Source organism: Colletotrichum siamense (assembly GCF_013390195.1).
Source record: "Colletotrichum siamense strain Cg363 chromosome Unknown KSG_Cg363_contig02, whole genome shotgun sequence".
NCBI classification, from domain to species: Eukaryota; Fungi; Ascomycota; class Sordariomycetes; order Glomerellales; family Glomerellaceae; genus Colletotrichum; species Colletotrichum siamense.
In genome coordinates, this window is record NW_023501015.1 from 7,123,962 (window position 1) to 7,137,571 (window position 13,610).

The 13,610-nt window shown below is 51.1% G+C and overlaps 6 protein-coding genes across 6 annotated transcripts; 5 read left to right on the forward strand and 1 right to left on the reverse strand.

Annotated features, from left to right (window-relative positions):
• Nucleotides 1-1,167: 1,167 nt before the first annotated feature.
• On the forward strand, nt 1,168-2,845 carry prlG-2 (MFS transporter prlG; the record flags this gene model as incomplete). Its single annotated transcript, XM_036635725.1, has 2 exons — nt 1,168-1,646; nt 1,720-2,845. 2 exons carry the CDS (start codon nt 1,168-1,170, stop codon nt 2,843-2,845), a joined length of 1,605 nt encoding a protein of 534 aa, XP_036499654.1.
• Nucleotides 2,846-3,230: 385 nt separating this feature from the next.
• CGCS363_v003877 (Protein FMP42) lies at nt 3,231-5,136 on the forward strand (the record flags this gene model as incomplete). The annotated part of the gene is made up of 3 exons (XM_036635726.1): nt 3,231-3,468; nt 3,526-4,765; nt 4,824-5,136. The coding sequence occupies 3 exons, from the start codon at nt 3,231-3,233 to the stop codon at nt 5,134-5,136; spliced, it is 1,791 nt and encodes a 596-aa protein (XP_036499655.1).
• Nucleotides 5,137-5,315: 179 nt separating this feature from the next.
• Nucleotides 5,316-6,414, reverse strand: CGCS363_v003878 (Arylacetonitrilase; the record flags this gene model as incomplete). The annotated part of the gene is made up of 3 exons (XM_036635727.1): nt 5,316-5,674; nt 5,733-6,184; nt 6,245-6,414. The coding sequence occupies 3 exons, from the start codon at nt 6,412-6,414 to the stop codon at nt 5,316-5,318; spliced, it is 981 nt and encodes a 326-aa protein (XP_036499643.1).
• Nucleotides 6,415-7,710: 1,296 nt separating this feature from the next.
• On the forward strand, nt 7,711-9,986 carry CGCS363_v003879 (uncharacterized protein; the record flags this gene model as incomplete). Its single annotated transcript, XM_036635728.1, has 3 exons — nt 7,711-8,170; nt 8,230-9,627; nt 9,685-9,986. The coding sequence occupies 3 exons, from the start codon at nt 7,711-7,713 to the stop codon at nt 9,984-9,986; spliced, it is 2,160 nt and encodes a 719-aa protein (XP_036500366.1).
• A 730-nt stretch (nt 9,987-10,716) lies between these two features.
• On the forward strand, nt 10,717-11,073 carry CGCS363_v003880 (uncharacterized protein; the record flags this gene model as incomplete). The annotated part of the gene is made up of 2 exons (XM_036635729.1): nt 10,717-10,750; nt 10,805-11,073. The coding sequence occupies 2 exons, from the start codon at nt 10,717-10,719 to the stop codon at nt 11,071-11,073; spliced, it is 303 nt and encodes a 100-aa protein (XP_036499875.1).
• A 1,127-nt stretch (nt 11,074-12,200) lies between these two features.
• Nucleotides 12,201-13,610, forward strand: LAP1-0 (Leucine aminopeptidase 1; the record flags this gene model as incomplete). Its single annotated transcript, XM_036635730.1, has 5 exons — nt 12,201-12,410; nt 12,521-12,693; nt 12,759-13,357; nt 13,408-13,472; nt 13,527-13,610. 5 exons carry the CDS (start codon nt 12,201-12,203, stop codon nt 13,608-13,610), a joined length of 1,131 nt encoding a protein of 376 aa, XP_036499874.1.

The following is a 13,610-nucleotide window of genomic DNA, read 5'->3' on the forward strand; positions in this document are numbered from 1 at the left end:
GCCGAGCGCCCATTTCGCGAAAGCAGCCACGCGATCGCCCTTGCTGAAGCCTAAAACACCCTCACCGACAGCCTCGACGTAGCCGGCAATGTCATCACCGTAGTTACTAGGTGAAGCTTGAGGGGCCCAAAGTTTAGGCATTTTCCGGTCCTTGGGGTTGGTTCCAGATACAATTGTCCGTATCAAAGGCTGGCCAGAACCAGGGGTTGGAATGGGCACATCGTGAACTTTGACCCGAAGAGTGTTGTCAATCAATGCCTCTTTCGTTTTTTCCGTCATTCCAAAGGAGCTTGGGTGGTTTGATCTTAAGTTCTCTACCTACTGAGAGACCTGCAATATCTTACTGAGAGACCTGCAATATCTTTCCGACTCCGAATGCGCCGTTTCCCATATATATCAGCTCTCAACGATGGGAAGCCAGCATATTACTTACCCATATCCTTGATTCTTGGGGATAGATTTCGGGCGCTTGGTTCATCTTGAGTTATGGCTATAAGTTCCAAAATCTTTCCGTTCGAGCTAGTTGAAGTATTGCCGACGAAATGTTGCGGGTGGACTTGCTCGAACCTTCCTGCTCATGGATGAAAGGCACTCGAAAGACAGCACCCGTCAATAACATTTCTTGTAATGTGTTACCAGACATCAGTGACCATCTGGCCAAAGCAAACTTGAATGGGTTTTCGCTTACAAACAGTCCCCATGGGTTCAGCTCAACGTGGGGCTGCTCGGGTCGGGGACATATGCAGGAGTTGGAGACTTGGAGACGTTGGTCCCACATCTCTTGCGTCTCCTTGATTTGCAGATCCATCTCCATACACCCGAGAAGACTGATGTCTCGTCCAAGTGATCACGCCTAAATCTATTATCCACGAGAATTTGCACTTTGTCTTGATTTCTCAAATACTTTTTCTTAAAAAAAAGCGAAAGCGAAGCAAACTACCCCTTCAGCACTGATGGTGTCATCGCAGAGACTGACTAATGTCGATCCATTACCTAGAGGCACAATAGAATACTCCTTTTCAATAACACGACTCCTCTAAATAGACGATTCTAGACTCTTGAATCTTCCCATCCGAACTTCGTTTCTTACCCTTGCCTTTCAGCCGATACAAAGCCTTTCTAGTGTCCTCTTGACCCTCTTTGGTCTTATGTGCACAAATTACAGCCATGCCTGGCGAAAACTCGTACGAAACAGCTGAAGCGGTTTCCAAACCACTTATCGACGGTCTTGAGTTGGACGCCACATTCGACGCAACTTTGCCGGTCCCCTTTAGGGCTTCTACGGATGGCACATGCCTTCACCGATTCCCCCCTCCAACCCATGTAAACGACCAATTCAGATCGCCAGAAGCTTGGAGCAGACTACGAAAGATTTCTGTGCTATCTTTATTGTGCGCTGCTACCGCATTCGCGTCAGTAGCGGCGAGCTCTTACGCTTCTGCGAAGGATGCCCTTGCCGCGGAATGGGGCATCAGTCAAACAGCGGCCGCAGTTGGTATCACGACTTTTACGCTGGGTTTCGCCATAACACCCATGATACTAGCACCTTTATCCGAAATATGGGGTAGGAAGCTGGTTTTTACGCTCACTGGTACCTTGTTTGTCATCTGCCAAATTTGTAGCGCCATTACCCAGTCGTACGGAGGGTAAGTCTTGCATGTTGAAGGAATTCTTGACTTCGTAGACGTCTCTATGGTATCTAACTGCATTTCGAGCTAGGATGCTAGTTGCGCGCTTCTTTGCCGGCGTGGGTAGCTCGACATACTCCAGCATGATCGGAGGCGTGATTTCGGATATCTACAAACCTCATGAGCGCAATGCACCGATGGCCGTTTTTTCTGGTGGAGCGCTTTTCGGGACGGGCTTGGGTCCTCTATTCTGCGGGTTCATCGTCCAGTATCTGAATTGGAGATGGATATTCTGGGTTCAAGTCATTGTCAATGCACTCAATGCACTAGCATTCCTCCTATTCCTGCCAGAAACCCGACAAAATGTCCTGCTCCGACGAAAAGCAGACGTTTTAAACCAATGGTACAAGGCAGAAGCCGAATCGGTGTCCGGATTTGAGGTGACAATCAGCGGAGAAGAGCGTACCGTTTTATCCCGACAGATCAAGTGGCGCACCCAGGGCGATGAAGGAAGGGGATCAATCGGCCAGATGATTGCTGCTTCTATGACCCTTCCCTTCGTGCTGCTCTTCACCGAGCCAATCGTCTTCTTTTTCTCACTCTGGGCAGCGTTCAGCTGGTCAATCCTGTATCTTGGCTTTGCCGCGGTTCCCCTCATCTTCACTACGGTCTATGGTTTCGATCTCTCAACTGCTAACACCATCTTCACAAGTTCGTGTATCGCATCGCTCATCGCCACTCCGATCAGCATATACCAGGAACGTTGGATGAACACGATATCCAATCCCAAGGTTCAATTGGACAGACCAGAAAGAAGGCTCTACTTTAGTTGCGTTGAGAGTATCTGTCTACCGATCGGCCTCTTCATCTTGGGCTGGACGGCTCGAGAGCAGGTCCACTGGATCGTCCCGGCTATCGGCCTCGGCATCTCAACTCTGGGGATATTCTCCATCTACTTGGCTGTTTTCAACTATCTAGCGGACAGTTACCACGCTTACGCTAGCTCTGCTTTGGCGGCACAATCATTTTGCAGAAATTGCCTGGGCGGCATCTTCCCGCTTGTTACAGTGCAGATGTACACCAATCTCGGGTACGGACCGGCATCTAGCCTGCTCGGTGGGATCGGCCTATTGCTCACCGCAGGTCCTTGGATTCTTGTCGGATATGGCGAGACAATCCGGGCGAAGAGTCGATTTGCCAGCAAATTGAATCAGTGAAGCAGAATCCGGAGTTGCGATCCACTCCTCGGCGCCGGATACGGGATGGGACCCGGAGGCGCCCCGCTCCGACAGCCGCGACGATGGGCCCAAGCTCCGAAGTTTGGAATTTGCTGGAAATGTCGAACTAGCCAGCCCCCCTCGACATTAACGCTTGGTTACGTCACAGACACGGTATCCCGCTGGCGGTGTGCGCGTTGCACGACAGGGGACGTTGCAAATGCATGAGCGTTCGAATCGATGGAATCATAAGGATACTCCTCGATGGCAATAAATACTCTTCTGCTTGACTGAATCTTCCCCTCTTCCATGAGCGCCGGATGCTCTATGACCTACGTGTTTATGTCCTTCCAGCCCGTCCCTTCAAACCGCCTAGGTTCTGCCAATGTCGCTCGCGCAGCACGTCACCCAAGCCGAAGGCTTCGATTACGAACGTCCCGCAGAACAGCCCGACCAATCCGGTGATAGCGAGGCCATCTTCGGCACACTTCAACCCTTGTCAACTGACAGCCTCATCAACAACAATGATCCGCAATGGCGACGCCTGAGCTTCGCACCTGTTGAGCAGACTCACGTCGAAAAGCCCATCGCAGCATACAAAGTCTCCAACGCGAAGAGATGGGGTAAGCGCTGTGCCAAACGTTCAATCCGTTTTACGTCAAGCCGCTAACACGGTGTAGCACAGGTGGCCACTGGCATCGTCGCGTGTTGGCTAGCTGCAGGCATCGTCTTCGGCTTTGCTGCCCTCAAGCCAATTCTGATTGCCGAAGGAGTCTACAGCGACCTTTGCGATGCCAACGACCTAGTTACTGCCGATGACGGCGAGTATATTCCCTGCACGGAGCAGGACTTACGCCTCAATCTCTTCTTTGTCGTCGCATCTGTCACTGCCAACGTGTCGTCTCTTCTGGCTGGTTCAGTTCTTGATCGCTACGGTCGACGGACCTGCTGGATACTATCCTCCATCTGCCTCACCATTGGTTGCGTTCTGATGGCCGCCTCCCACAACTTTGAAGGCTACTTCGATGGTTACTTCCTTGGCAACATCTTCCTGGCTTTGGGCGGAACATTTGTTTTCGTTTCCAGCTTTCAGTTGGCCAACGCATTCCCAAAGTATAGTGGGCTCATCATTGCCCTTGTCACCGGAGCTTTTGACGCGTCCGCTGCCGTCTTCCTCATCTATCAGATGGTGTATGACGCGACTAACGGACAGCTGTCCCTCGAAAAGTTCTTCTACGCATATATTGCCATCCCCGTCCTCATCTTGATTGCTGAGATTGCCTACATGCCAGCCCGATCTTATCATACCATGACGCAATTGGAAAAGAAAATTGAGAAGGCACAAGATGAAACACGCGATGCCCACGACTCGGATAACGAGATTTCCGACGACAGAGCGCTGAGAAAGGTCCGAAGCGCCAGAGCCGAGCGGCGACTGTCCAAGTTGGACCAGATTGAAGAGGTCGCCGGCGATGCACAAGCTCGTGAGGAGCGCGTCAAAGTCAATGAGGAGCGACAAGAGGCGAGTGGTGTATGGGGTGTACTTCACGGTGTCCCTGCCCACAAGCAGATTCAGAGTCCATGGTTCATTCTCATTCTCCTTTTGACGATCGTGCAGATGTTGAGAATGAACTACTTCATCGCAACCATCCGCGCTCAATACCGCTTCATGCTGGGCTCTGAAGTTGAAGCCGATGCAATCAATCACTTCTTCGACATCGCTCTGCCTGTTGGAGGACTGGTGTCAACTCCATTCATCGGCTTTCTCCTCAATAATCTTAGCGTGCCCACAACATTTGGGGTTTTGACTGTTCTGATTGTGGCGATCGGTCTTCTCAATTGCCTTCCATTCGTATGGGCGGGCTATGCGACTGTTGTCTTTTTTGTCGTATTTCGACCTCTCTACTACTCAGCTATTTCGTAAGTACAGAGCACAATTCCTTATTTACAAATATTCAGAGGCACTTACAAGGCTTAGCGACTACGCAACGAAGGTCTTCGGCTTCGCTACCTTTGGCCGCATCTATGGCACCATCGTATGCGTTTCTGGGTTGATCAATTTCTCCCAATCCGGCCTCGATGCCCTCACTCATGGCCCATTGGGTGGTGATCCAACGCCCGTCAACATTACTCTTGGAGCTGCAGGCACTGTAGTCGGTCTCATTCTGACCGTATTTGTGGCCATTAAGGGACGGACTTTCGTGAAGGAGGAAAAGCCTGCCTTGGATGCTATGGAGGAGAGGCAAAGATTGCTGTCAACTGCGGGACAAGATTATGGAACCCGGGAATAACGGCACGATTGCGTATCACAGGTAAAGAGGCCATTGCTAGATTGTGGAGAACAAAATGTTGGACAGCGCAATGTTTCATAGATGCCTAGTACTTTGTAAGACCAGAACTCATTTGATGACCATACAAGCCAATTTAGACATGTTCATCTCAACCAATCACTCAGGGATAATCGTCTCCCTCAAGCGTCAAGCAGCTCAGCCTCTCTGCGAACCTGTTTCTTCTCGCGCGAGTCTACGCCCAACCACAAGAGATCGGGTCGGCTGTAGTGTCCGTGAACATCTAGCATAGCCTTGACTTTCATGATTTCATCCAAATCAATGTCGGCAATGACAAGACCCTCTTCTTCCTCCCCGAGATCCTCCGTGAGCTTCCGACCATCGGGTGCGATGATGCAAGCGCAGCCGCCACCGCCGATGTGGTAGAGCTTTCCATCGCCGAGCTTCTGGCGATCCACGCCAGTCTGGGTGTAAAAGGAAGACGATAAAACGACGAAGCAGTTACCTTCGATGGCGTGTGTAGTGGAGAGGTTGCGGGTCCCTAGGCCAAATTGTTAATGCCTGATTCAGGTTGGTATAAAGGTTCTTGAGGCACATACCTTCGCGGCACTGAGACCAAAGAGCCGAGCCCTCGGGGAAAGAGTTGAAGTAGTTCATGGGGGGCCAAGCAGCCACATGGATTTCCTCGCCCTGGGAGTAAGTGTGGAAGCGCAGTAAAGGCTGAGAGTGTTCCCAGCAAGATAAGGCACCGACCTTGCCGATGCCAGGCTCTTCGACAACATTGTGAAGAGAAGCACCGCTGCCGTCACCGTACAAGGTTCGCTCGACATGGGTAGGCTTGATCTTGCGGCGATTCATTTTGATCTCTCCATCTTTGCCGATGAAAGATTGAGATAGGTACAAGGAATGATTCGCATTCTCTGAGTATCCCAACATGACGGCAATTTTGTTCTTGCCTGCGCAAGCACAGATTCTAGCCATCTCTGGACCGTCTCGTTTAAGGGAGGACTTCATGTACTCCTTGACCATGTCAAAGTCAATGGGTCTCTGCCTGTTGCATCCGTTCAGCACTACGTAGACACAGGAATGATATTGTGTTGAAATGGCTCACCAGATCCATCCTGGATAGTTCGGGATCCAGACTTCAGGAAAGGCAATTAAGTCGCAGCCTTTACCAGCAGCTTCCTCTATGAGCTTGCATGTCTTCTCGACTGCAGCTTCCAAATCAAAGTAGCAGCCTTCGGCCTGAACGGCGGCGACGCGAATGGGCTTGACGGACATTTTCAGCAGAAAGAAGTTTCAGGATTGATACGGTGGGTGAAATAGCTATGAGTTAGAGGCTCTTTGCGTTGATCTCAACATTCTACAAGGCCTGGCAATTTATACTTTCAAAGCTCATAGAACAGTACATCTCTTATCTCCCTGTTGATGTCGAGTTGTGACCCAAAGCTCCATCGCCACGCCCCCGTTAGTGATAAGAGCTTCAGAACTTGACATGTTCCCACTCGACTGAGCCATTCTGATGCAGATAACACATTCGAATGGTTGGAGATTACCAAGCATCCCGGCGATCGCCACTCTGACATAAAAAAGACGATAAGAATTATAAGCATGTTTGAAGAAACTGTGAATGACTACACGTCAGAACCTACTGGAGTTGCGGGTCGGGTTTGGTTCAAACCCCGATCCCAATGCATCCCCTGTGAGCTGAAATGAACCCTAGCCTACAGCCTGGTCCCCAACCAAGATCGGCCCCAGATTCAATTGGCGTCGGGTCATGCAAGAGTTGGGGTACTCCAACTCCACTGTGGAGGTCTCCAACAGCCCCGAAACAGGTTGGCGACCATAGGGCACATCCACTAACACGCGTATTCGGAGGCATGTTCAGCAGCTCAAACCCTCTCGTTCGACGGCAGTATGTCTCCATGTCCTGATGCTTGATATAAGACCAAGAGTAGCCTTTCAAAAACTTAGACATGACGCCCTCTCTAGGAAGTCTGTTATCCTCGTGACTGAATGAAGGTTAGGTGTTGACTTGGACTCTAGACTTTGTATGCACGCAGCACGGGCGGGCACCCAGAGCCCGGGCTGGGCAGTGGGAGCTCGAACGATGAGGAAGTACATGCAATTATTTCCAGGTTCCAGTTGCTTGAATCATTCTAGCGTTGATTAGTAATGGCGATTCATCATTCTCTCAGACACCCTGAGAAATCCGCGAGGAGTTTTCTCCGTGAAGCATTTCTGTCTAGTGAAGCTTCGATAGCAGTCGCTCGAACCTAAACAGTCAACTGAACAGTTCAACCACATCGCCATGCCACCAGAAGCTGGACGACCCTATGTTTCGAAGATATGCCACATTTGTCATCGTACCTTTGTGAGAGGCGAGCACTTACGGCGACATTTACGAACACGTGAGCGCTCTATTTACTCTATTGCCTTTCACCCGAATTAACGTAGGAACCTGCCGTAGACACCAAAGAGAAGCCATATGGCTGTCACTGCGGTCAGTCGTTTGCAAGACGTGACTTACTCACTAGACATGAGCGACTCTACCACTCTGCTGTGCCTGGAACTTATATGGTGACTCCCGCATCGCCTTTAGATTCGGCTCTCAATCTGAGCACCGCGGGTGTCTGGCTTCCCGGCGGCGATGATTCAAGCATCAATTCGCACAGCGAGCCCCAGCGTAGCACCATCGCCAACAACCCACCTAGTCGCATGCTGCCAGTTCCGACACCGACCGAGTCAAGCACATTCATTGCCAACGCCGAGCTTCTGGACCCTCCTTCTCCTATGGAAGCCATGCTCGACATATCCGATTTCTTCGATTCCGTGGGACTTGACTTCGAATACGGATTTGATTTCTTTGGCCCTGGCGACCACGTGCCGGCAGGGCTGTCGTCGGCCACGGAGAATGCCTCGACTGGTGAGCCCGGCCAGCAAGAGAACAATGAGATTCCAAATTCAGGGTCGAATTTAGAAGGGCCGCTTGCGGAGCATTTGTGTAAATGCATTCCGGATGGCGATACAGGAGAGGGTAGGCTAAAGTTTCACCTCTCTCCAGATACCATATTCTTACATGCTTGATTCAACTAGACGATTTCTGTGAACTGAAGCCCATATCACAACCCTGGAAAGTCAGCGAGCCTCAAAGGCTTGTGTTTCAAGAGTATCTCAGGTCTTACGCATCCTGTCTTGAATCCTTTAGACTGCCCTCGAGACTATCTATGTCAAGATACATCGCCGGTTTCGTGGATGGTTACAGCAATCACCACCCTTTCATTCATATGCCCACTTTCTGCGTCACCAAGTATCAAGACTCACCAGAGCTGGTGCTAGCTATGATGGCAATCGGTGCGCAGTTTCGCTACGAGTCTCGCAATGGTGCTGCACTATACCGCGCAGGAAGGGCAATTATACTGCACCGGCTCAAATCCGGGCAGTTTTCCGTCCAGCCAGCAGCTCCTGCTGTTGATCAGGAATCGTTCCTCGCAGCTGCCAACACAGAAACAGACTGCCAGTCCCCAAGCGCCCGCATGGAGAGCATCAAGGGTATACTGTTGCTCGCTACTTTCGCAACATGGCAGCAGGATCGAAGTCTTGTTCGGGAGTCGTTCGAGTACCAAGGCCTCCTGGCAAGATGCATCCGTGAAAGCGTATTGACGGAGACGCTTGCGAACGATGGGAACGACTGGCATGTATGGGCCAAAACTGAGTCGGACAGAAGGGTGAAGCTGGCGTCCTTTTGCTTTTTGAACCTCCAAAGCCTAGTGTTCAACGTACCGCCTGTTCTGCTTGGTAATGAGATCTTTCTCAGATTGCCAGTGACCTGCGATGAATGGCTAGCACCGGGACCGTCCAGGTGGCGTGAAGCTCGCTCCAAGGCAACGTCGGTGATCTCGTTTCAAGAGGGGTTTGTCCCACTGATTCACAACCGTCCGGGGAAAATTCCAGCCACCTCCCCGTTCGGCAATTTTGTCCTGATGCACGCGCTTCTTCAGCGCCTCATCGTGTCTCGACAGCTTTGCCTGGATCCTCAAGGACCGGGACTGTCTTCACATGAAGTAGCGAAGTTTGAACTTTCACTGCATAGATGGCGAGAGCAGTGGTGCAAGGCCCCAGAATCTGTCCTAGACATCCGGAATACCAAAGGCTCGCTGTCTTGGACGGCAACATCTTTGCTAGGGCTGGCTCATATTCGCCTACACTTTGATCTTGGGAACAAGAGACAAATCTATTCTGGGGACCCTCTATCCATCGCAGCAGCTGCATTTGAAGCTCGGCCACCTGAACGTGGCCTACGCCTTGTGTTTGCCCTCCTACACGCCGTTCATGCCCTGAACATACCGGTTCAGCTCGGCATTGACTACCTGGCTAATTGCCAAGCGTTCTTCTGGAGCCTGCAGCATAGCTTTTGCTCATTTGAGGCAGCCGTGTTTCTCAGCAAGTGGCTTTTGGTACTCGCCGATGGCCCCGATGTTGGAAGTATGCATTGTAAGTTGAATATCATGCAGCGACAAATAGCCCGCTGGCACTGACATTTGGATTTAGTCAAAGAAAGGCAAATAATCAGATGGTTAGAATTCATCGTAAATGAAGCACTGGCCTCCGTCGACGAAATGCAAGACACTCTCCAGAGTCCTGACAGCCCAATAACAGCGCATTCTTTGAGGTTTCTTGGCAATATGGTCATCAAGTTATTCGCAAAAATGTTCCAGCGATGCAACAGCGCTTGGCCCATTATGAGGATCGTCGGCGAAAGCCTCCACGAGTACTCCAGATTGCTAGACGGAATTTCCGGACCGGACAGTTCGACTTCGACAGGCAGCTTTAGTCGTGCGGTTTCGAATTAGTCGCAGGTTATTCCGCGGCACTGGATCGACCGAGACCAGGATTGACCAAGCCGAAGCACCTATGAAGTTGCAAAGCAATCCGGAAGGATATGGGACGACGAGAGGACGAGCTTATGTAGATCATTAGTTGATCTCGATAAAAAGGCAATCATACTGATATTTCCATCCCTATATCTAGTCTTCCGATGAACAGCTGGTGCAACTGATGTCTCTGCATTGACATTCGTGGGCCAAACATGGATCAGACGACGATCAAACCGCAAGTGGCCGACCAACCCGTTCGGATGGCAGCTGCCATCATCCGAATCAGATGCATCGTGGAGAAGATCGTCGAAAAGTGACCATGATTCGACCAGAGCTTTGACTTTTTCCGAGGCGAGTTTCAGCGAGCCCGGCATTGCCTCGAGAATTATGGTTCCTGTCATACGGGTCTGTATCAAGTTCACCGAAAGCCGCGAAAAAACATGCCGGCCCATCGAATGAACGGTATCCCACAGCTGCTGCGACTTTGAAACTGGTAGAGCATGTCGGGTTACTAGGTATTTAAGTGTTGACATCCTCGGAGTTTTCAATGTTGTCATCTAGTCCTTCCCTGACAACTTCGCGACAATTCCAAACATTCACTTTGCTGTGCAAACTCTTTCGCTTCTTCGACCTGGTGTCATTCTATTTCTTATTAGTATTCAAGCATTTTCAAGTCTTATATAACTTTCACTCAACTACCGCGAAAATGGTCCGCATCACTCTCTTCACCACTCTCGCTCGTGAGTGCACTCAGTCTATACCATCTTCAGGAAACAACAGCTAACCCGATGCAGTCGCCATGACGGCCTTCGCGCAGATCAAGCCCAACAACGCTGGTGCGAGCAAAGTTGGCAAGGGTGACGGCTCTCAGTTCATCACGGGCGGATGCGTCAGTGACGCCGACTGCTCTTCCGCGTGCTGCGCGAACGCCAGCGGCGTCGGCGTGTGCTCCGCTGAGGCGGCACAGTTCCAGAACGGCAAGAATGGCTGCGGTTTCGACGACCCCAACGCCGCTGCAACCATTGCTGCTGCTCAGGCCCAAGCCAAGAAGCAAGGTTTCTAAGCTGGAAATGCAGAAACTAGGGCCGCTGGGGGATTTCGCACTGTCGAGCCATGAGAAGGCGAAGCTCCACGCAGGAAAGCCACAACAACCTTGGTTTAGCAACCGAAAACAATAAAGCCCAAAGTACACAATCAGTTGAAACCATTGAAGAATACCCCCGGCATGTGATTAGCGCTCAATATGAAGCTTACTTAACAGAGTATCGGACGCATACATCAGTCATGAGTACCTGGATATCATTCCGGACATGCCACATCTTCATACTTCATACTCGGGCGGCGGGTTAAACACCTCGCTGATTAGGAGACACCCGGTAGCGTCCGTGTCCTGTCGAGGTTTATTAGCTACCTCGCCCGAGCTTTGAGTGCATGGCGGAACTTTTCAACACCCTCCCCGTCGCACTGGCTCGTACTCCGTACCACCAATAACAAGCGGTATTACATTTTAGGCAGTTGACAACTGAATGGTCCCTAAGCGAGCCGAATCGCCAAGTCGCTACTGCTGTTTGAGGTTGAGAAGGGCATGCCAAGCTTGTGAGGGAACTTCCTAAATCGAGGCGGCATTTTCTAATTCTCGGGTCTGTGTTACTTGATTGAAATCTTACGACGTCCTCGTTACTTGACACAGATGCGCCGTGGAAAGCAGTGAGGTACGTGAGAAATAGTTTTCCATTGGCCGGTCTTTTAGCTTTAAATGACGAACAGCCGAGCCTATGCTGAATCTGGAAGCTAGAAGTTGCTTGTTCACTTGGCGACCCGTTTAAGCTTAAAAACAACACGTCTCCTGCCCTATGTTTCTCCTCGCTCCGGCCAGATGCCACCATGCCGATGTTTGCCCAGAGCGCGCTACTAAGCGTTGCAACGTCGGAGACTAATCGAGATTCCTCATCTGGCAGCTGGGGAATATCGCGGTGATCACTGGCGGGACCATCCGACGATGGAGCCGTTGAATCCCCGCACCATTATGGAAAGTTTGGGTGAATCAGTCGTTCGACGCCACAGACTTGTGGCCAACGCAGAAGGGTATATAGGCTTGCTGGCATTCCCCAGAAAGACGAAGTTAGCGATGCCTTTTCACTGTCGCCGCCCTTCAATACTCGACGTCGAGCACGCTCAAGAACAGACAAGATGCGCTTCATTGCAACCCTCGCTCTCACCGCGGCCTCATTCGGTTTGGTGGCTGCCGCCCCTGCCACCGAGGCCCCCGTTGCGGACAAGGCCGACTTGAGGCTGATCAAGACATCCGAAGAGGATGCTGGCACATGGGTTACTGAGGACGAGAAGTTTGAGAAGTACACCTCAAAGGGGATTGGCTTCATCGACATCACCGATATCACTGTACGTCAACTGGCTGGTCAATTTTTACACCGGGCTGCGCGACGATGATTCTTCAAACATAGTCTTTCCGACGTAGTCTCACTTGACGTGCAATGCTGATGAAACCATAGGACGAAGAAGTCTTGGCCGCCCTCTCCACCGCCGATGATGTTCAGATCTCCAAGCTGTCCGCCCGCCAGGCGGTTACCTACCCCACAACTTTGACCCATATCACTGAGGCCAACTCGCTCATCAGCCGCGTGAGCAACACTGGTCCTCAATCCTGGCTGAAGACCTTGACAGAGTATGTGAAAAGCAGAGAAACTGGAGTATGTATGTCAAATCAAAACTAATGAACGGTGCCTGAAGCTTCAACAACCGTCACTACCGATCCACGACCGGTACTCAAGCTTCCACTTGGTTGTACAACCAAGCTGTGAGCATTGCTTCTGGCAACTCTGCCATTACCGTGTCTCGATTCACCCACTCTTTCAACCAGCCTTCCATTATCGTCAAGTACCCCGGTACTACTTCCGATCTGGTCATTGTTGGAGCTCACATGGACTCTACCGCTGGATCCTCGACTGCTCGCTCCCCTGGTGCTGATGATAACGGCTCTGGCACTGTCGTCGTTCTCGAGGCCCTTCGCGTGCTTGTTGCTGCTGGTTTCAAGCCCAAGAACACTCTCGAGTTCCACTTCTATGCTGGAGAAGAGGGTGGCCTTCTCGGCTCTGCTGGTGTTTTCTCTAACTATAAGTCTGCCGGCAAGCGTGTTCTTGGTATGCTGAACCAGGACATGACTGGCTACTCCCCCGGTGGTAAAGCTACTGTGTACACCGACTATGTCGACGCCGCCTTCACGTCCTACGTTCGTCTCATTACTACTCAGTACACCGGTGCTACACCCGCTAGCTCCTCTTGCGGCTACGGATGTTCCGATCATGCTAGCGCTAGGTCCAACGGATTTCGTAAGTGTTGTAGGCGGTTGTGGAGTGAAATCCAGCTAATCAAATCTCAGCTTCTGCCTTTGTCAACGAGGAGCCTTTCGGCACTGCCAACCCCAATATCCACACTTCTAGAGACGTGAGTTATGAATCACTATGGGTTGAGATCCACGACTGACACGTACGGTTACAGACATACGAGAGCATCCAGTGGAACTCAGTTCTGCGTCACTCCAAGCTTACTGTCGGCTTCTTGGTGGAGGCTTCTTATCTCTAA